Below are 18856 nucleotides of genomic sequence, written 5' to 3'. Positions count from 1 at the left end.
TTTTGTTGACCCCATGTCATAATGTTGTTACCTTATAATTTTTCAATTTTAGGCTTATATGAATTATAATACCTATTAATCGATGCATTTGCTATATGAAAAACTTGGCACCAATTTGTATAAGAGAGTAAAGTTTAGCAGGTTAGTGAACTTTAAACTGGTTTATCCATTATGAATAGCTGGAGCTTAAATATGAATTATGAAATACATGTTGAAAGTTACTTTAGCATTGCAAACCAGAGGTCACCTCTACCACCTCCGAGTATGACAGGTGGTGCCTCCATGTTCTGAGAGTAAAGCTGTTAAAATAGTATATTATTCATTAGCCTGAGGTTGAACAATGTCATCTCTGACTTCAGCTTTGTTGATCTTCACAGACAATCAGGGTAGAGAATATATAGAACACTCCCAGTAGAGCCTTTGTATTTGTCTTCTAACAAAGCTATTTAGGGAAAGATAAGTGTGGTCAAATAATTTTGCGGGTTGAATGTAACTCTTAAATTAAGTACTCCTATTAGAAGTAAAATATGATATTTACCTGATATTTTGGTGGCAGAAATATATTTCATGGCATAAACTTTCTCTTTTTTAAATGGATTTATAGGAAGCAGATTATGTCCTAGTAACTGTTTTTGCCATTTTTTTATAGTGCCATGCTACAAGCGGTGCAAACAGATGGAATATTCAGATGAATTGGAAGCTATCATTGAAGAAGATGATGGTGATGGGGGATGGGTAGATACTTATCATAATACAGGTAAGAGGAGAATAGAATGGCATGTATTTAGTTTAAATTGTTTTAAACTCCTTTACAATCTTTTATAACAGCCTCGATTTTTTAAGAAAGGCTACATAAAGGCATATTATGACTTAGTTTTAATAAAGAAAATATGTTCTGAGTTTAAATCTAGGATACTAAAAACAAGTTTTCTCCCTCTAACTCCTAGAGAATAGGAGGTATATCAAATGTAGTGGTAGAGCAGGGTTTCCCAGTCTTAGTACTATAAACATTTTGGGCAAGATAGTTCTTTGTCATAGCATTTTCTCTGCATTGCAGAATGTTCAGCAGTATCTCTGGGCTCTACCCACTAGATGCCTGTCACATCCTCCCAGTTGTGACAACCAGAAAAACCTCTAGACATTGCCATATATTCTGCGAGGGGCAAAATTGCTACTCTCAGTTGATACTCACTGCAGTAGTCAGAGGGATAAATAATCTGCACAGGAAAAAGTACCTCATTAAGTCTGTTTCTCCTCTTCTCTGAGTAAAGGATACTGCCATCATTTCCTTATGATGATATAGAAACAGATTTAGGAACTGAGCTCCTTGATTTGAAGCTTTTTTGTTCCTTAATGAGTTGAATGTTGTTATGTCAAGGCCTAGAGAAAATAGATTGAACTTCTTAAAATAATTTCAAAAATCATCCTCTTTTCTCCACTGAGTCGTGCTGTTGGACTTTTTTTTTTTTTCATTTTTCCCCTGGATCTTTCCAAAATCTTTTGTCTTCACATGACTGGGAGATGTGAGTAGCACATCTGTAGGAAATTGCCTGTTGACTGAATAGAGCCATTGGTTATAAAACTGTATTTCTGATATCAAGTTAGTGAGTTTCTCAAGTTGTCTAGTTGTATTGTATTCCATAACCCCTACCCCAAAATCCAGGTACATATTTACAGAGGCATTCATCACAGAGATAAGCAGGTGCCGGAATGATTGGATTGACAGAAATCTATTACAGAAATTCTACAACTAAAGAAATGTTTGCCATGTTGACAGAAGACAAGTAGCATCATTTTCTTACATAGAAAGCAACATAGTATTATACTTCAGTTAATTTGGTGTACATAAATTCTAAGTAATGTTTATGAGAGATACCCTTAGAATTTTAGGTTTAAACTATATTCTGATTGGCTTAAAGCAGTGCTTCCAGCTGACTCACAAGGCTAGGTGCCTGGTTCTTTATTCACCTCAGTTCCCTTTGCTTCATCACTGCTTTTCTTCTCTCAGGTTTCTTTTATTTCTATTAGCCCTTGTATTAGTCATGGTTCTCCAGAGAAACCATGGATATAGATTCAGACAGGTTTGTTTTGAGGAATTGGCTTACGTGATTGTGGAAGCTAACAATTCTGAAATGTACAGGTCAGGCCGACCAGCAGCCTGAAGACTCAGGGAACAGTTGATTGCTGCAGCTGGAGTCTAAGGGCAGTCTGGGGGCAGAATTAATTATTATTCTTGAGCGCTCAGTCTTTTTCTCTTAAGGCCTTCGACTGATTGAGGCTCACCCACATTATGGAGGGTAATCTGCTTTACTCTTAAGTATACTGATTTAAATGTTAAGCACATCTAAAAAGTACCTTCACAGCAAGATCTAGACTGCTGTTTGATCAAACTATGGGACACAATAACCTACCCAAGTTGAGTTGACATATGAAATTAACCATCACAGCCTTATAGAGTATTACCTTCATTAGAATCATTTGAGCTTTCTTTTTCTTTGCCAGTATGTCCTACTTTTAGGAGAGTCTGGTTTAATGGGATACTACTACATTATATTTAAACAGATTGAAGAGGTTTATTTTCTTTTGTGTCTATGTAGTAGATTCAGTGAATTGTTTTGTAATAGCAATTTATTACGTTAATATTTGGGCTTTACTGTTATAAAATAAGCATACCTATTATAAAATAATTTCCAGAAAAACTACTGTGAAGTAAAAGTTTTATGCTAGAGCTGTGGATTGTGACATTTTCCATTTGTGAAAATGAGTCATTCTTTGGTTTGGATGTATTGAACAGATATATCAGAGCTTTAGAAGGTTAACAAAGGAGCAAAGCATATTTTGTATTTAGGGTTTTTTTTCTTTAATATTTCCCATCCTTGTTGAACTCTTTAATTGAGAATACTGATGGGTATTTTGAATTAGAAATATTATTTAACTGACTGATGATGCTGCCATCTGCTTAACGTCACTTTCATTGAGATCAGTAGGTTCCAAGGTAGTTGCTTAATGAGGTGCACTGGACAGAGCATTGAACCAAAAAGGTGCGGGTTGAGTCCCAGATTATTCATGTAACTGTCTCTGAGATTCATGCAAATTACTTTCTTTTTCTGGAGACTTCATTTCTTTATAGGGAGAAATCATTACCTTACAGAATAGTATTTGTAAGGATTATATAAGATATAGAAACAGTAAAATAGAAAGTCCCATATAAACCTGATAGAATATTACTACCTCTGAATGTCCTGGATTTCTGAAGCAAATAGCATGTATTTTTAAAAATTTTTTTAAATTAATTTATTTTATTTTTGGCTGTGTTGGGTCTTTGTTGCTGCATGTGGGCTTTCTCTAGTTGCGGCAAACAGGGGCTACTCTTTGTTGCAGTGCACGGGCTTCTCATTGCGGTGGCTCCTCTTGTTGCCGAGCAGGGGCTCTAGGCACGTGGGCTTCAATAGTTGTGGTATGTGGGCTCAGTAGTTGTGGCTCACGGGCTTAGTTGCTCTGCGGCATGTGGGATTTTCCCAGACCAGGGCTCGAACCCATATCCCCTGCATTGGCAGGCAGATTCTTAGCCACTGTGCCACAAGGGAAGCCCGTAAATAGCATATTTAGTATAACCAGGATCTCGTTGAAAAAATTTCAGTGCAGGTTTAAATGTAAATACTGGGTTGGCCAAAAAGAGCCTTCGGTTTTTAAATAAAAATAAAAGACACATTTTTCATTTTCACCAAGAACTTTACTGAACAATGTATTCACCCTTCTGTTCCACTACCTTCTGCCACTTTTCAGGCAACTTCATAATTCCATCTTCCCAAAACTTTATATCTTTTTGAGCAAAGAACTTTTCCAGGTGCCTTTTACAGTCTTCCAGGGAATTGAAATTTTTTCCATTAAGAGAATTTTGTAAAGTCTGAAATCAATGGAAATTCGAAGGTGCAATGTCTGGTGAATATGGCAGATGAATCAGAACTTCCCAGCCAAGCTGTAACAGTGTTTGCCTGGTCATCAAAGAAACATGTGGTCTTGTGTTATCCTGATGGAAGATTATGTGTTTTCTGTTGACTAATTCTGGACGCTTTTCACTGAGTGCTGCCTTCAGTTCGTCTAATTGGGAGCATTACTTGTTGGAATTAATCGTTTGGTTTTCCAGAAGGCGCTCATAATAGAGGACTCCCTTCCAATCCCATTATATACACAACATCACCTTCTTTGGATGAAGACCAGCTTTTGGTGTGGTTGGTGGCGGTTCATTTCGCTTGCCCACAGTCTTTTCCATTCCACGTTATTGTACAGTATCCACTTTTCACTGCCCGTCACAGCTTGTTTTAAAAATGGAACGTTTTCATTATGTTTCAGTACAGAATCGCATGCGGAAATACAGTCAAGAAGGTTTTTTCCAGGGACTTCGCAGTGGTTAAGAATCCGCCTACCATTGCAGGGGACTTGGGTTCGATCCCTGGTCCAGGAAGATCCCACATGACGCGGAGCAACTAAGCCCGTGCGCCGCAACTACGGAGCCTGCGCTCCAGAGCCCACGTGCCACGACTCTGAAACCCGCGTGCTCTAGGGCCCCCGTGCTGCAACTACTGAAGCCCGTGCACCTAGAGCCCATGCTCCACAACAAGAGAAGCCAACACACCGCAAGAAAGAGTAGCCTCTGCTCGCCGCAACTAGAGAAAAAAAAAGCCCGCACACAGCAACAAAGACCCAACACAGCCAAAAAAAAAAAAAAAAGGTTTTTTCTGCTTATCTTATGTGGAACCCAAACATCAAAGTGATTAACATAACCAAGCTGGTGCAAATGATTTTCAACGCTTGATTTGGATATTTTGCGTATGTCGGCTGTCTCCCACGTGGTGTAACGTTGATTGTTCTCAGTTAATGTCTCTAATTGATCCGTATCAACCTCAACTGGTCTACCTGACCGTGGAGCATTGTCCAGAGAGAAATCTCCAGCATGAAACTTCACAAACCATTTTTGACATGTTCAATCAGTCACAGCACCTTCTCCATACACTACACAAATCTTTTTTTGCATTTCTGTTATGTTTTTACCTTTCTTGAAATAATAAAGCATAATATGCAGAAAATGTTGCTTTTTTTCTTCCATCCTCAACAGTAAAATGGCTACACAAAAATTCACCAATTTTGATGTTTTTTTTTTTAAATGCATGCTGATATGACAGCTGTCACATACAATCTAACAAAATTGTTTGGAGAATGAAGTTAAAGATAACTAAGTGCTATTAGAGCCATCTTACGGAAAAAAACGAATGAACCTTTTGACCAACCCAGTATGATTCCTGTAATCTCTTAATCTGTTCATTTTCTGAGGATGAATATTTATTTAGATAGACTCACACAAGGAAAGTAAATAAGTGAAGAATAGTGAATGAGGAATGATAGAGTAGAATAATTTATGGTAAAATATTAAATTGGTATTTAAAAATTTTTATTTTTAATATGAAAGGTGCCTTTGGGATTATTTATTCCTATTAGAGTTCATTTGTAAAAGTGCTGCTAACATTGCCTCCTTGTTTCAGAGAACTTTGAGAATTTAGGTAATATTAAGTGTTTTTATATTTCTTAAATCAGATAAATGGAGGATGTTTACAACTTAATTTTAGTTATATTCTGCTGAATTTTAAACAGGTATTGCAGGAATAACCGAAGCAGTTAAGGAGATTACACTGGAAAGCAAGGTACTGGTTGTTTACTTATGTTTCTAAATTCAGTGACCTAGTTATTTGCATGTATATTTATTTTGAGATTATTCATATCATTTTTATGCAAACTCTAATTATTTATTATCAAGCTCTTTTAAATTCCAGCTATTTTATTCCCTCTCATTTTTCTACATCAACATACCAAAACCCTGCTGTTTCCCAGTGCCTCTCTTTTCTTTAATCTGTCAAATGGTTAAGAAGAACATTTTTTGAGATTGTAACTGGTTAAAATCTACAAATTTTTTTACTAATTGGGGAGATTTCTAGACCATTTTAAAAGAAACGGCTTTTTTAAGTATAAGTACCAAATGGTCTTCAAGTGGAGGTTTGGAGAGGATTTATTTACTTGCTGATCAGTAGCTGCTGATGGTATCGTGTTTAAATTTGTAGTTTAAACATTAAGTAATTTACTCATTTCTTCTGTAGTTTCTTAATTTACTGCTAATTTGAGGGATTCTTGTTTTTTTGTTTTGAAAATTTAAAGGAAACTTTATGTCATCCAAAATCATGACATTTTGGATGAGTGGAAGCTAAATGGGTTTTATTGTACAGTTTATTTGAAGGAAGGGTAAAAATATATAACTGGGTAGAAAGTTTCTGCTTGTAAGTTTTCAGTTAATTTAGACTATCTGTATTACATTAGCTTTTCCATTTCTAGAGAAAGAATGATTACAGTTTTCTTCATATTTTTGATATAGTTGTTTGAAATAATATAGAAAAATATACGAAATGCCTTCACCCTTATCTTTTCTTAACTATTTTGTTCACAGTCAAATCTCTTATAGAGGATAGAATATTCGGACAGAATAATTGTGTTCCTTTTGTCCTTATGAAACATTCAACTACAACAGTTCCTAGTTTAAGATAGTCTTCTTTATGTGTTTTTGTCATTTGGATCTTTGGGGATTTGTTACTGGGGCTTAACAGAAGGTGTTAGAAACCAAAACAATATTTTTTTTCCCTGTGTACAATTTTATGCTTGTTAGGGATTTAAGGTTCAGTTCATTAGCCTGAGAATTCATCCTTTTGAGGTTTTACTTTTTGGAGAATTTGAATGATAAAGGAAAAATTACATAAATGGCTTTGCTGCTTCAGAAGCTCTTGTTTACTCCAGCCATTAGTATGTATGCTTCAGACTTTGGGAATGATAAATGGCAGAGGAGTGTGGAGAGCATTGTTTGATAGGTTTATGGTAATTCTTCTAAGAATTTTTAATAAACGCAATAATGGTTAATATGGTACTTTGTATCCCACTTAACATTCTTATGTCCTAGTAAAGGTTGAATATTTAGAATAATTTACTAGAATATATCTTCCCTGTCACTTCCTGTTTAATATAGAATTTACATGATTATTTATAATTTAGTGCTTAGAATACTTGCTATCCAGAGTAAAATTATAAATTAGGTGAAACTAAATGTCCAATTTTTTACCTACTACATTGACTTCAGATTTTTAGAATATTAATTTTGTGAAAATGATAATTGTATATTAGGCTTAGCTTTGGTTAGCATTATTTCATTCTAGTGCAAATATAGTTAAGAACTGAAATCTTATGTGTTCTAATCACTGTAATTGCTTAATTCAGTCAGGAATGTTAACAAATTAGAGAATATGGTATTATTTATAATAATAAATTTAACTTATAAATGTATTGTGATTTATAGATATATAGCTTTTTCTCCTTTAAGTGTGCAAGTTAACTTTGAATTAGTTTTCTAATACTAATGAATTGCTTAACTAGAAGTATTGTTTTGTTGGAAGTGGAACTGCCAACTTTTTTAGTTGACTTGGTGCTTCTATGATACTTTTATGTTTTTCAGTCACAGCACTTAACACATCACTCTTAAAGATTGGCTTACAGGTTTGTCATCTGATGGGGGAGTTTCTTGAGCATAAGAAATATCTTATCACTCTTACTTTTACAGTGGTTAGTTAGCACTGTGCTGGCATGTGGGTGCTCAGTATTTGAACTAATGAACATATTTAAGTGACTTTAAATATAATCAATTTCAAAGGACAGTATAAAACTCCAAGATTGCTCAGCATTATGTGAGGAGGAGGAAGAGGAAGATGAAGGAGAAGCTGCAGATATGGAAGGTATTCGTTTTCTGGATTTGCTTTAATCACAATAGAATATTGCTTTTAGAATTTATGTAATTGATGTGAGTTAAGAATTCTACTCCACTGAGTTCTAAATTTAACATTTAACAGCCTAGAGGGGATTTGTTTAGTTTAAATTTAATCAGCACAGAACTTATCTTGGTCTTGGACTCTTCTACTTCACCCAGAGCATAGCCGTGACAGCATTATTTCTGCTGAGATCAGTACTGATCATAAATCTTTAATGCTGGGTACAGCTGTAAGACACAGATTCTTAAGCTAATTCTTAAATTCTTTCAGAACAGAACAAAATTTGTTCTGGCATTTAGTATTTTCTTTTTCCTTTTTGATAACATCTTACTACTAAAACCTTATGATAGTGATTCTTAATGGGGCCTTTTGAACTACATGGAATCCCCCCACTGCTCCCTGAAAATCTGAACTGCCTTCCTAGGATTGCTAGCTGAGACTCACTGCATTAGTGAATCATTGTTACAAGAGATTGAAACCCACTGTACTAACAGAACACAGTAATACAGGTCTAAAAGTATACGGCTATTCAAAGCTTCCTATTTCATTAGCATGATCATCTTTAATACAGGTGAAACCTCAGATATTTAAAATTAGATGAAGAAATTGCTGTCATCAGGACAACCTCTCTGTTAAATCCAATCTGTCTTTATTATACTTACCTTCTTTGCATTATTTATTTGATCCTGTTAACCATTTCCTCCTCTTATTTTTCCTCCCTTGATTTTTTGACACAGGATTTCCTCCACTTTCCTTGACTGTTTCTTTTAAGTCATCTTGCTGGGCTCTTTTACTTCTGCTTCACTGTTAAATGTTAACTGTTTCATGGGGTTTCACTTTTTTTTTTTTTTCTGCTCACTCCCAGGTAGATTTTTATCTACTCTTATGACTTCTGTAATTGAATACTGTGATCTGGCACGGAATTGTTTACAACAGGAAAAATGGTGTATAAATTACATTAGATTCTCTATGAGAGTTTAAATATGAATATGTGTATGTATAGGGAGAGGGTTAGTTGGAAAAAGGAAGAGGATATAAAAAAGACAGGGTAGGTATTTTGGAGGCTGTAAGATGGCTAAATCCCCCCAATACGTAGGATTTAGTGAGAGAGAATGCAGAAGTAGAAGGTAGTGTCAGTCGAGTTGAAGCACCATAATGGCAAGTGGTGTTCGATGAGGAGGAGGTGACAGCATAGCCTAATCAACCAGAGTAGCCTTTACTTAAAGGTACCTTTTAAAGTTTTGTTTCCTAAATTACTTTTGAGTTTCTGTGAAACCTGGCTGTATATCTGTTCCTGAATTCTAGTAAGAGTCTTGTCCTTATTTCCATTGTGTACTCCTGTTCTTTGAGGAAATCCAAATGAGTTACTTGTAACCGAAATTGCTCACAGCAACCTCATATACCATTTCTGTGCTCAAGACATCCATGTCTAAACCCCCAACCCAGATCTCCTGAACTTCACATCTGATTGTTTAGTTTCGTTTCCACGTGGATGCCTCATAACTGTCAGAACCACCTTCTTGTACAGATACTCTTTCTGGGTTCCATTTGTTTCTGAATGGCATACAGTTGTCCCGGTTGGAGTGGGGAACCTTAGGAATAAAGCACTGTTTTTAGAGTACAAGCTGTGGGACTGCCTTAAATATCTGGCAGGCTTTTAGTATGTTTGTTACATTTCCCTTGGATAGAGTTAAAGAAACAATTGCTATATATGGAATTTTGCTTAAAAACAGTGCTGTTGGTATCTAATATAACAGTTAATTTTCATCCATCAAATATTTATCATCATTTCATCCATCAAATATTTATCAAGCAATACAGTATCTATGTTTCAGATACTGTATTTGGTGCTGGGGATAAAGCAGTAGACATGATCTCACGGAGCTAATATTTAGTTTAGGGGACACAGACAAAAAACAGTAGATAAGCAAAACATATACTGTCTTAGATGGTTATAAGTGTTAGGGAGAAAAATAAAGGTGGGAGGGGATCGGGAGTCTTGTAGTACGATGAGTGTTGTAATTTTTAAATAGGTTAGTCAGGGAAGAACCTCACTGAGGGTATGCCTTTTAAGTAAAGCCTGGCAGGAAGTGAACGGACAAGCTATTTGGATATCTGAGGAAGAGTGCAAAGGCCCTGAAGTGCGAGCATGTGTGGCTTGTATAAAATACTGCAAGGAGGCTCCTATGTCTAGAGAGGAGAGTAATAAAGCATGGAGTCAGAGAGGTAACCCGGGGACCAGATCGTGTAGGGCCCTGGCTTTAACTCAGTGAGACAAGAAGCCATTGGAGGGTTTTTCTAAGTAGAGGAACAACTGAGAATGAGATTTAACATCTCAACAGAATGACTGTGACTGCAGTGTTGAGAATAGAGTGAAGGGACAGGGACAACAGTTAGGTGGCTATTTTGATAATCTAGGCAAGAAATGACTGTGGCATGGACTCGAGTAGGAATTGGAAGTGATGAGAAACTGCAGATTCTGGACATATTTTGGGGGTAGGGCCGAAAAAGGATTTGTTGCTGGATTGGATGTGACATGAGGGAGAGAGAGTACTCAAGTGTGACTCCAAGGTTTTTGACCCAGACGTCTGGAAAGATGTCATTATTGAGATGGGGAAAACTGTAGGAGTGAATGAATGGCTTTGGAGGGGGAGTCAGGAGCTCAGTTTTTTTTTTTTTTTTTTTTTTTGTGTGTGATACGCGGGCTTCTCACTGTTGTGGCCTCTCCCGTTGCGGAGCACAGGCTCCGGACGCGCAGGCTCAGTGGCCATGGCTCACGGGCCCAGCCGCTCCGCGGCATGTGGGATCCTCCCGGACCGGGGCATGAACCCATGTCCCCTGCATCGGCAGGCGGACTCTCAACCACTGCGCCACCAGGGAAGCCCAGGAGCTCAGTTTTTGACATGTGATATTTGCTCTGCTCCTTAGTCATTCATTGGAGTCCTAAGTGAACAATTAAGTATCCATGTTTGCAGTCAGGGAATAAATTTAAGAGTCATCAGCATTTAAAGCCATTGGAACTAGATGAAATCATCAAGGGAGTAAGTGTGGATAAAGAAGAGACAAGGTCCAAAAACTGAGGCCGTAGTTACTGTAGATGATGAAGGGGAACCAGCATAAGAGATAGTGAAGGAGAAGCTAGTGAGGTGGGAGGAAAGCCAGGAAAATGTAGTATCTTAAAGGCTGAGGAAAGAAAACGTTCCAAGGAAGAGGGAATAAATCATGCCAGATGTTCCTGAGAGGTCAATTAAGATGAAAACTGGGAATTTACCACTGGATTCAGCTAAGTGGAAGTCAGTAATGACTTTAATGAGCACGTTTTATGCAATTCTATAAATAGCCTTGTGCACCTTATGGAGTCACCTAGGGCTCTACAGTATTATTGTGCCAGTTGGTATTAGTAATAGACTGTTGTAGCACAGACCAAGCCTTAAGCCTGCTAACTTTCTCTGGCTTTGTCGGGTAAAGTGTCTGCTGCTTTAGAAGTATAGAATTAGCTCCCTCATGTTTATTCAATATCTTCAGTCAGAACAAAAGCAAAAACCTAGGTTTTGAATGATACTCTGAAGTAATATGTAATTTGGTTTAGGAAATTACTTCGAACTTGATTAATCTTTTGTTGCTTTTTTAAACAGAATATGAAGAGAGTGGATTGTTGGAAACAGATGAGGTTTGTAAATCAAGTTTTTTCTTTAGTTAATTTTTAATGAGTAAACTTGGAGATTAGTGTTCTTAATATCTTGATCTATCAAATAAGTTTTTAATATGTGTACATTGTTTACAGTATATAACATTTTAGCTTTAAATTTTGCTATATATGCTGTTGAATAAAAAATAGATGGGAAAAATAGATTTTCTAAAACATGACATTCATAGTGATTTTAATGGTTGTAAATTTTTCTCCACTATTACCAGGCTACTCTAGATACAAGGAAACTAGTAGAAGCTTGTAAAGCTAAAACTGATGCTGGAGGTGAAGATGCTATTTTGCAAACCAGAACTTATGACCTTTACATCACTTATGATAAATATTACCAGACACCACGACTATGGTTGTTCGGCTATGATGAGGTAAAAATAAAGACATTTTAATGTAAATATTTAAAATTTTTGTGTTGAATTCTTTTGTCATTAGGCCCATGGATATATATACTTCTGCCTTTTAAATTTTACAAATCATTTGTTTTATAATTTTGTGATTAATGTTGAGTTTGATTCTTATTTTGAAGAAACTGTGAATTATTCATTGTAACAACACCACTGCTAAGAATTAAACAGAAATAATCTCTTACATTTATTTCTTGGTCCCTGAGCTTATTTATCCCTTCAAAATGTGAGGAAGGGCTTCCCTGGTGGCGCAGTGGTTGAGAGTCCACCTGCCGATGCAGGGGACACGGGTTCGTGTCCTGGTCCGGGAAGATCCCACATGCCACGGAGCGGCTGGGCCCGTGAGCCATGGCCGCTGAGCCTGCGCGTCCGGAGCCCGTGCTCCGCAACGGGAGAGGCCACAGCAGTGAGAGGCCTGCGTACCGCAAAAAAAAAAAAAAAAAAAAAAAAAAAAAAAAAAATGTGAGGAAAATTGAAGTTGGTTTGTTGTACTAAATTTTGTTTGGGATTATATCTATTGGATATATAGGCATTTGCAGAATGATCATATTGCATGTAGTTTTTTTCCTTAAGAATTTCACTTAATTGAATTAAAGGATAACTGAAATAAAATTAACTTGTTTAACCTGTCATTCCAATGACTATAAATGGGAAACAAGAAAATAAAACAAAATTGGCCTAAAAGATGTTATAAAGTTATAAAATGTTTTGATAGCCATGAACCTGCCTTTTTGTGGGATCTTTTCTGTATTAGATGGTGGCTGATGTCACATAGCCTTGATGGACAGACTCTCTCCTCCCTCCCTCCCTACTTGGTGTAAATAAATCCTTTGCCCCAAATAATCTGGTGATTCTAAATAGTATAGAATTCAGAACTGCAAGTGATGTGGGAGGTGGGGATAAGTATAAACCCTGAAGTTTAGGCCTAAAAGTTTTTAAACGGTAATTTCAAAGTACTTTTTATGGTTTTAGCAACGGCAGCCTTTAACAGTTGAGCACATGTATGAAGACATCAGTCAAGATCATGTGAAGAAAACAGTGACCATTGAAAATCACCCTCATCTTCCACCACCTCCTATGTGTTCAGTTCACCCATGCAGGTGTGTCTGTGTGTATTTGTGTGCATATGTGTATGTGTGTGTGTGTGTGTGTATACTTCATGGATTTACTACTTGGGAGTCTGTATAAACATGGTGCCTGAACAGAAAAAATTTACTTAATAAATAAAATTCTCTTTTGTCTTCCTTAGGAATGTTTTTGTGCTTAAATAACATATAAGACAAAGAAAAAAAAACCTTACCAATTTCCTTTAAGTTTTAAATTCATTAGGAATAATTTTTGTCCTTTGTGTGTATTTAGTTATAGTATAGATCTTTGTGATTTCACTCCTGTTATTAGCTCCAAGAATACTTTCGAAGATCCTTTTTAGATTAAAAAGTACTAATCATTTAGACACGGTTTGCTCTATTGTGCTATATTTTTGTGCGAACGTGCAATGTAAAGTTAACTTTGTGCTTTTTCTAGGTGACCTATTTATCTCTTTTTATTGGTTAGTGAAGGGAGATGTATGTAGAATTTGTATTCCTTTACTTTTCAATTAAGAGGTTTTCAGCCCTACCAAATCAAGTACATTTTATAATTTGGGATTTCTTTGTATTAATGTATTTTCACAGGGCCAAATAAGTGAAACTGAATCTATGTATATGATCTGTTTAGAATTTTCCTTAAAAAAAGTTACATGCTAAATTCTTTCAGTTGTTTCTAATGGGTAACTTCTACAAATCATTGAGCAATTTTGGTAACAGAATTTTTCAGATGAAAACTCTGATATTCTATTGACTAATTATAGAGGCAACAGTCTTGTTTTAAAAAATCCTTTAATATTTTCTTCTCATTTTTTTTTTTTTTTTTTTCTTTTTGCGGTATGTGGGCCTCTCACTGTTGTGGCCTCTCCCGTTGCGGAGCACAGGCTCCGGATGCGCAGGCCCAGCGGCCATGGCTCACGGGCCCAGCCGCTCCGCGGCATATGGGATCCTCCCAGACCGGGGCACGAACCCGTATCCCCTGCATCGGCAGGCGGACTCTTAACCACTTGCGCCACCAGGGAGGCCCTTTCTTCTCATTTTTAACAACCTTTTTATTCCAAAAACCTATCCCATAGGAAGTCTAGTTCATTTTTCAAGTTTGTTTATGTTAAGAGTGTTAATAATGCTAACTATGAAAAGTATTTCAAGAGTCATTAGTTTAAAACTAAAACTATCTAAAATTATCTAATCTAGGGCTTCCCTGGTGGCACAGTGGTTGAGAGTCCGCCTGCCGATGCAGGGGACACGGGTTCGTGCCCCAGTCTGGGAGGATCCCACATGCCGCGGAGCGGCTGGGCCCGTGAGCCATGGCCGCTGGGCCTCCGCGTCCGGAGCCTGTGCTTCACAACAGGAGGGGCCACAACAGTGAGAGGCCCGCATACCGCAAAAAAAAAAAAAAAAAAAAAAAAAAAAAAATTATCTAATCTAAAAGGTTTTCACTTTTGAGAGTTATTTTTTTGGTTCCTCTTATGGCTTGAGAGTTTAGGACAGAGCTTATCAAACTGAGGCAGGTCTCTTGCTGAAGTATAAACTTTACTCAGTGGGAAAAAGAGATAAGTAATTTAACGAGTGATGTTAAACATTTTAGTAAATGACTGTATTACGGAATACAATGTAAATAAGGCCAAAAAAAGCTGGGGGCCTGTAAAATGAGACAGCAAGGGCATTTTAGGCCTTGCCGTTGGCTGCCTCAGATTCTGTCTTCATATTCTCAGTGCCAATACATTTATTCTCATCTTTTAAGTTGACTGCCTCTTTCATGAAGGTTGTACTTATAAAAATCGAAGCGGTGTTATTTAAGCCAAGATATGTGTAAAAGTTCATTTCTTTTGTACAGTGCCCTTTTCTCAATTATATGCTCAGGCAATTACTTTGATGCCACCTTTTTCTATAGCATAGGAGATTCACCAGTTGGCCACAGAAAAATTTGTGGAAAACTTAAGATAAATATCCTTCTTTATATAAAGCCAAAAAGTTTTTTCTAAATAGAATCAGATAATTTTAATCTGAAAAAATATATATATATAAACCTCTTAACTCTGACCAGTTGGCTTTTCTTTAACTCAGTTTTGGTTTACTCTCTGTTAAACATTTAAACAGTCAAAATCACAGCCTTATAAATATCTTTGTGTTTTTTTTGACCAGCTGTTACCATGTAGCTTTTTTGAATTTGCCTGTTTAGATTCTTTTTTGTTTCTCAGAGCAGAAAGCCCTTGCTCTGCATTTATGCCCTGGCATGATTTCCCTTTCTCTGATTTTCTGCCCTACCCCCCTTCCACCCCCATTATAGGAAAGCTAACTAGTCCCATTGTGTTCATTTGTGACTACCATGGCTACAATAAAACTGTCTGCATGACTCAACAATCAGGCTTGTTGGGGAGTAGGGAGGATATTTTACAATAGTACTGTTATATATTAAAATTAATTCACGGACTGTAATAACGTAGGTTTCTTCACAAACAAAAACTTACTTTTCCTACTTTGATCCAATTGATCTATACTAATAAGATGTGTTCTTTTGCTTTTAGGCATGCTGAGGTGATGAAGAAAATCATTGAGACTGTTGCAGAAGGAGGGGGAGAACTTGGTGTTCATATGTATCCTTACCTGTGTATGCGACTAGAGGCAAATTGCTTCTGGGATTTTTTTTTCCCCCTTTTTGGGAAATTTAGTATAAACTTTAAGGCACAGTAGTATAACTTATTTTAGCCCTGCTTATCTGTAAGTCTTAGTGGGAGTCCTTAATTTATTTAGAAAATGTTACATTGTGATAGTTCTGGCCTTGTTCAGTTGATAAGCACATGTCCCTGTGTGCACCAGTTAGCTCTGCCTTGTTACAGAGCTTCAGAGCAATATGTACTTCCAGGTAGCAGCTTGCCAAGTGCTTTTGTTTGTTGAGGCAGTGGCTGAGAGTATGCAGTTCCTCAACTGTGAACTCTTTATGGAAAAGAAACTCAAAGTGCTTAATCTGTTGATGAAAGATGAATAACCTGTGAATTTAGAGGATAACACATGAATATCTTTTCAAGTATATTTCTGATTTAACATGTTATCAAAAACGTACTTTTCTATCAGGTAAAAGTAAAGTTGGGTTTTGTCAGTCTGAGGTCTCTGTGAAGCAAAGAAAGAATTCAGATTAAATAAATAGGTTAATTAAAAAGTAAAGCACCTGAAATCTATTTCAGGTAGTCTTCAAATGTAGTATTTTCATTTTTCTCCAGATAAGAGCCCCTCTTTATTTCTCTGGGGTTGACAAGAGGAATTAAGTAAACTACTGGATCCTGAAATACACGTACCCATAGCATGGATTCATCAAAAGCAGTCAAGAATCAATGATTTAAATACCAAATAGCTTGAATTAGTTTGATGCTAGATTGACATTCGACTTGGTGGTTCCTGCCACTCAGTGTTAGATGTAGACTGAGGGGTCACCACTGTCTTGGAACTACAGATAAACTAAGCATTGCTAATAGAATGTGTGCCTCAGAGAAACATTGGGCTGATTTGATACTGAAACAAACTAAGAACTTTTGGTCCAAACCAGAATTACTCTTAAAATTCTATTATGCATAATTTGAGCATTTATCTCTGTTTTGGAAGCTGTGTAGCAACTTGGAAGACTCTCTATATAATTCATAATTGTCATCAATTCCCCTGAGAAAAATTAATCTCTTAATGTTTCCAAGTGCAGTGGAACATAGAAAAAAATTCAGAACTTTATTAAAGACAGTCCAGTATAGCAGATTTATTAAAGACTATTCCAGTATAATGTATGGCAAGTACATATACTAACCAAGAATCATTCCTTATGGAGGGTTTTTACTTATTTTTTGTTCTTTTCCTTCAGTATTTTTATATTCTTTACACTGTCTCATTTTCTAACATACTCTAGCAAACTTACAGGCAATAAAAAGACCATCTCCCACTCATTTAAACATGTACAACCTTGTCTTTATTTTTATATTAAAATATTTGGGCTAATATGAACTTGTACTCATTAAGAAGTCTTACATGCAAATATTAAATGCGGCTGGGTCAGTCATTCTTATAGAGAGCCTCATGCTGAATAGACACCAATTGCATGAATGATTTTTTTTAATATACTTGATTTAAGATTTTGTCTTCTGTATTTTTTTCTGAGGAGTTATTACTTAATAAAATGGATATTTACAATGTTAGCTTAAATATAGAACTATTTACCAATCTGTTTTCCTTAGCTAAAGACCTTTAGGTATCTTCTAATTTTCTTGAAATTTGTACAAGCTGTCATTCCAACAATAGAATACGACTACACAAGACACTTCACAATGTAACAGAGAGCATAGAATCTATCCTAATTATTGGTTCTGATTTTTAAAGAATTAACCCATAGATGTGACCATTGACCATATTCACCAATATGTACAATTTCTCTAATAAAGAGAATTATATGTTTATGCATTAAATAAAAAAAGTTCCTCTACCAGCCTTATTTGTTTAATAAAAATGAGTGTAAAGAGACCGCTTTTCTTGCTTCTTATCAAAAGATGATAATTCTTTAAGTGTAGAAGTATCTCGTACAGAATGATGAGTATTTTTGGTTCACACTTATGAGGAAGGTATTTAAATGTGTAATAATGTGAGAGCTGGGGCTAGAAAATACTGCATGCTAGACTCAGCTTCCCTTCTTCCTTCTGTTCCTTTTGTTTCCCCTCTCTGACCATCTCCCTAAGTCTCCTATCTGCTAGTAGTTAATATTGATGAAGTACTTACTGTGTGCCAGGAAATGAGTTAAGTGCTGTTACTTATTTTGTTTCTGGATTGTTTTACTAAGTTGGTATCACCAAAGTTATTTTTTTATTAAGGATTCAGGAATATTTTTCCTATGGTGATTGCCTGATAGAATATTAGAATTTAAAGGGATCCCTTTGTTGTATCACATCAGTTTACAGATACGGGTCTGGGAGTTCAGAAAGGTTAAGTGTGGTTCTACTCAGGGACACCTGCTGAGAGCCAAAGAGTAGAACCCAGGCCCTTTGAGGACTCCTGTTACATCCTCTTCGTACCCCACATTGCCCCCTCGTCCCCTTTCTTTCCATCTTGCACGTAGTGGGAGTGCCTAACCCTGCCTCTAAGGAACAAAGGTTTCTTGGTTTGTTTCTTGGTTTGTATTCCTCATCATTCAAGAATACTCGCCTTACCTTCAGTGCCCCTTTATTTTTACCACTTTTCCAATTGTAACCCAATTTTTGTGTTTTAAGGAACTCTTCATAATGAAAATCTTGATAGAATTAAGGCGGTGTTTGATATTGCATATTAGAGAGATGTAAACATGGGTGTCATCTTAGAATACACATCAGATATCCTGCTTGCTCATGTAGGCAGCAAGCTACTCTTCTGGCTTTATTTGAATTAATCTTCCAAACTGATTTTACTGAAATATCCTATTTTTGAATACCTGTAATCTAAATGATATGTAGTAATAGATGTTATCACATTGTCAACATTTTTCTCCCAGTTAAGCCTTATTTATAGTACAGATAACCATCAAATCTTTTTTTTTTAAGCCAGCAGTCATATTTATCTCAATTACCACTAGGTGGCATAAATCAGAAGATCTTTTTTTCCAATTGAAATCTTTACGTGGGTGCCTAATGCATAAAACAAAAGTGGATTTTTTTTAACATCTTTATTGGAATATAATTGCTTTACAATGGTGTGTTGGTTTCTGCTGTATAACAAAGTGAATCAGCTGTATGTATACAGACATCCCCATATTCCCAACCTTCCTATCCCACCCCTCTAGGTGGTCACAAAGCACTGAGCTGA

General features: G+C 36.3%; 1 protein-coding gene across 1 annotated transcript in view; it reads left to right on the top strand.

Moving 5' to 3' along the window:
• Window positions 1–17510, top strand: part of ATG3 (autophagy related 3) — a 29285-nt gene extending 11775 nt beyond the window's left edge. The window contains exons 5-12 of the mRNA XM_060098932.1: window positions 650–757; window positions 5650–5699; window positions 7742–7823; window positions 11492–11526; window positions 11772–11927; window positions 12936–13063; window positions 15577–15645; window positions 17280–17510. Of these exons, the coding sequence (XP_059954915.1) occupies window positions 650–757; window positions 5650–5699; window positions 7742–7823; window positions 11492–11526; window positions 11772–11927; window positions 12936–13063; window positions 15577–15645; window positions 17280–17361 (710 nt within the window). The 3' untranslated portion in view covers window positions 17362–17510. The remainder of the gene's footprint in view (window positions 1–649; window positions 758–5649; window positions 5700–7741; window positions 7824–11491; window positions 11527–11771; window positions 11928–12935; window positions 13064–15576; window positions 15646–17279) is intronic.
• The last annotated feature ends 1346 nt before the right edge of the window (window positions 17511–18856 follow it).

The sequence above is a fragment of the Mesoplodon densirostris genome, chromosome 5 (genome assembly GCF_025265405.1).
Source record: "Mesoplodon densirostris isolate mMesDen1 chromosome 5, mMesDen1 primary haplotype, whole genome shotgun sequence".
Classification (NCBI taxonomy): domain Eukaryota; kingdom Metazoa; phylum Chordata; class Mammalia; order Artiodactyla; family Ziphiidae; genus Mesoplodon; species Mesoplodon densirostris.
The sequence above is the reverse complement of the archived record's forward strand: the minus strand, read 5'-3'. Positions and strand labels throughout refer to the sequence as shown.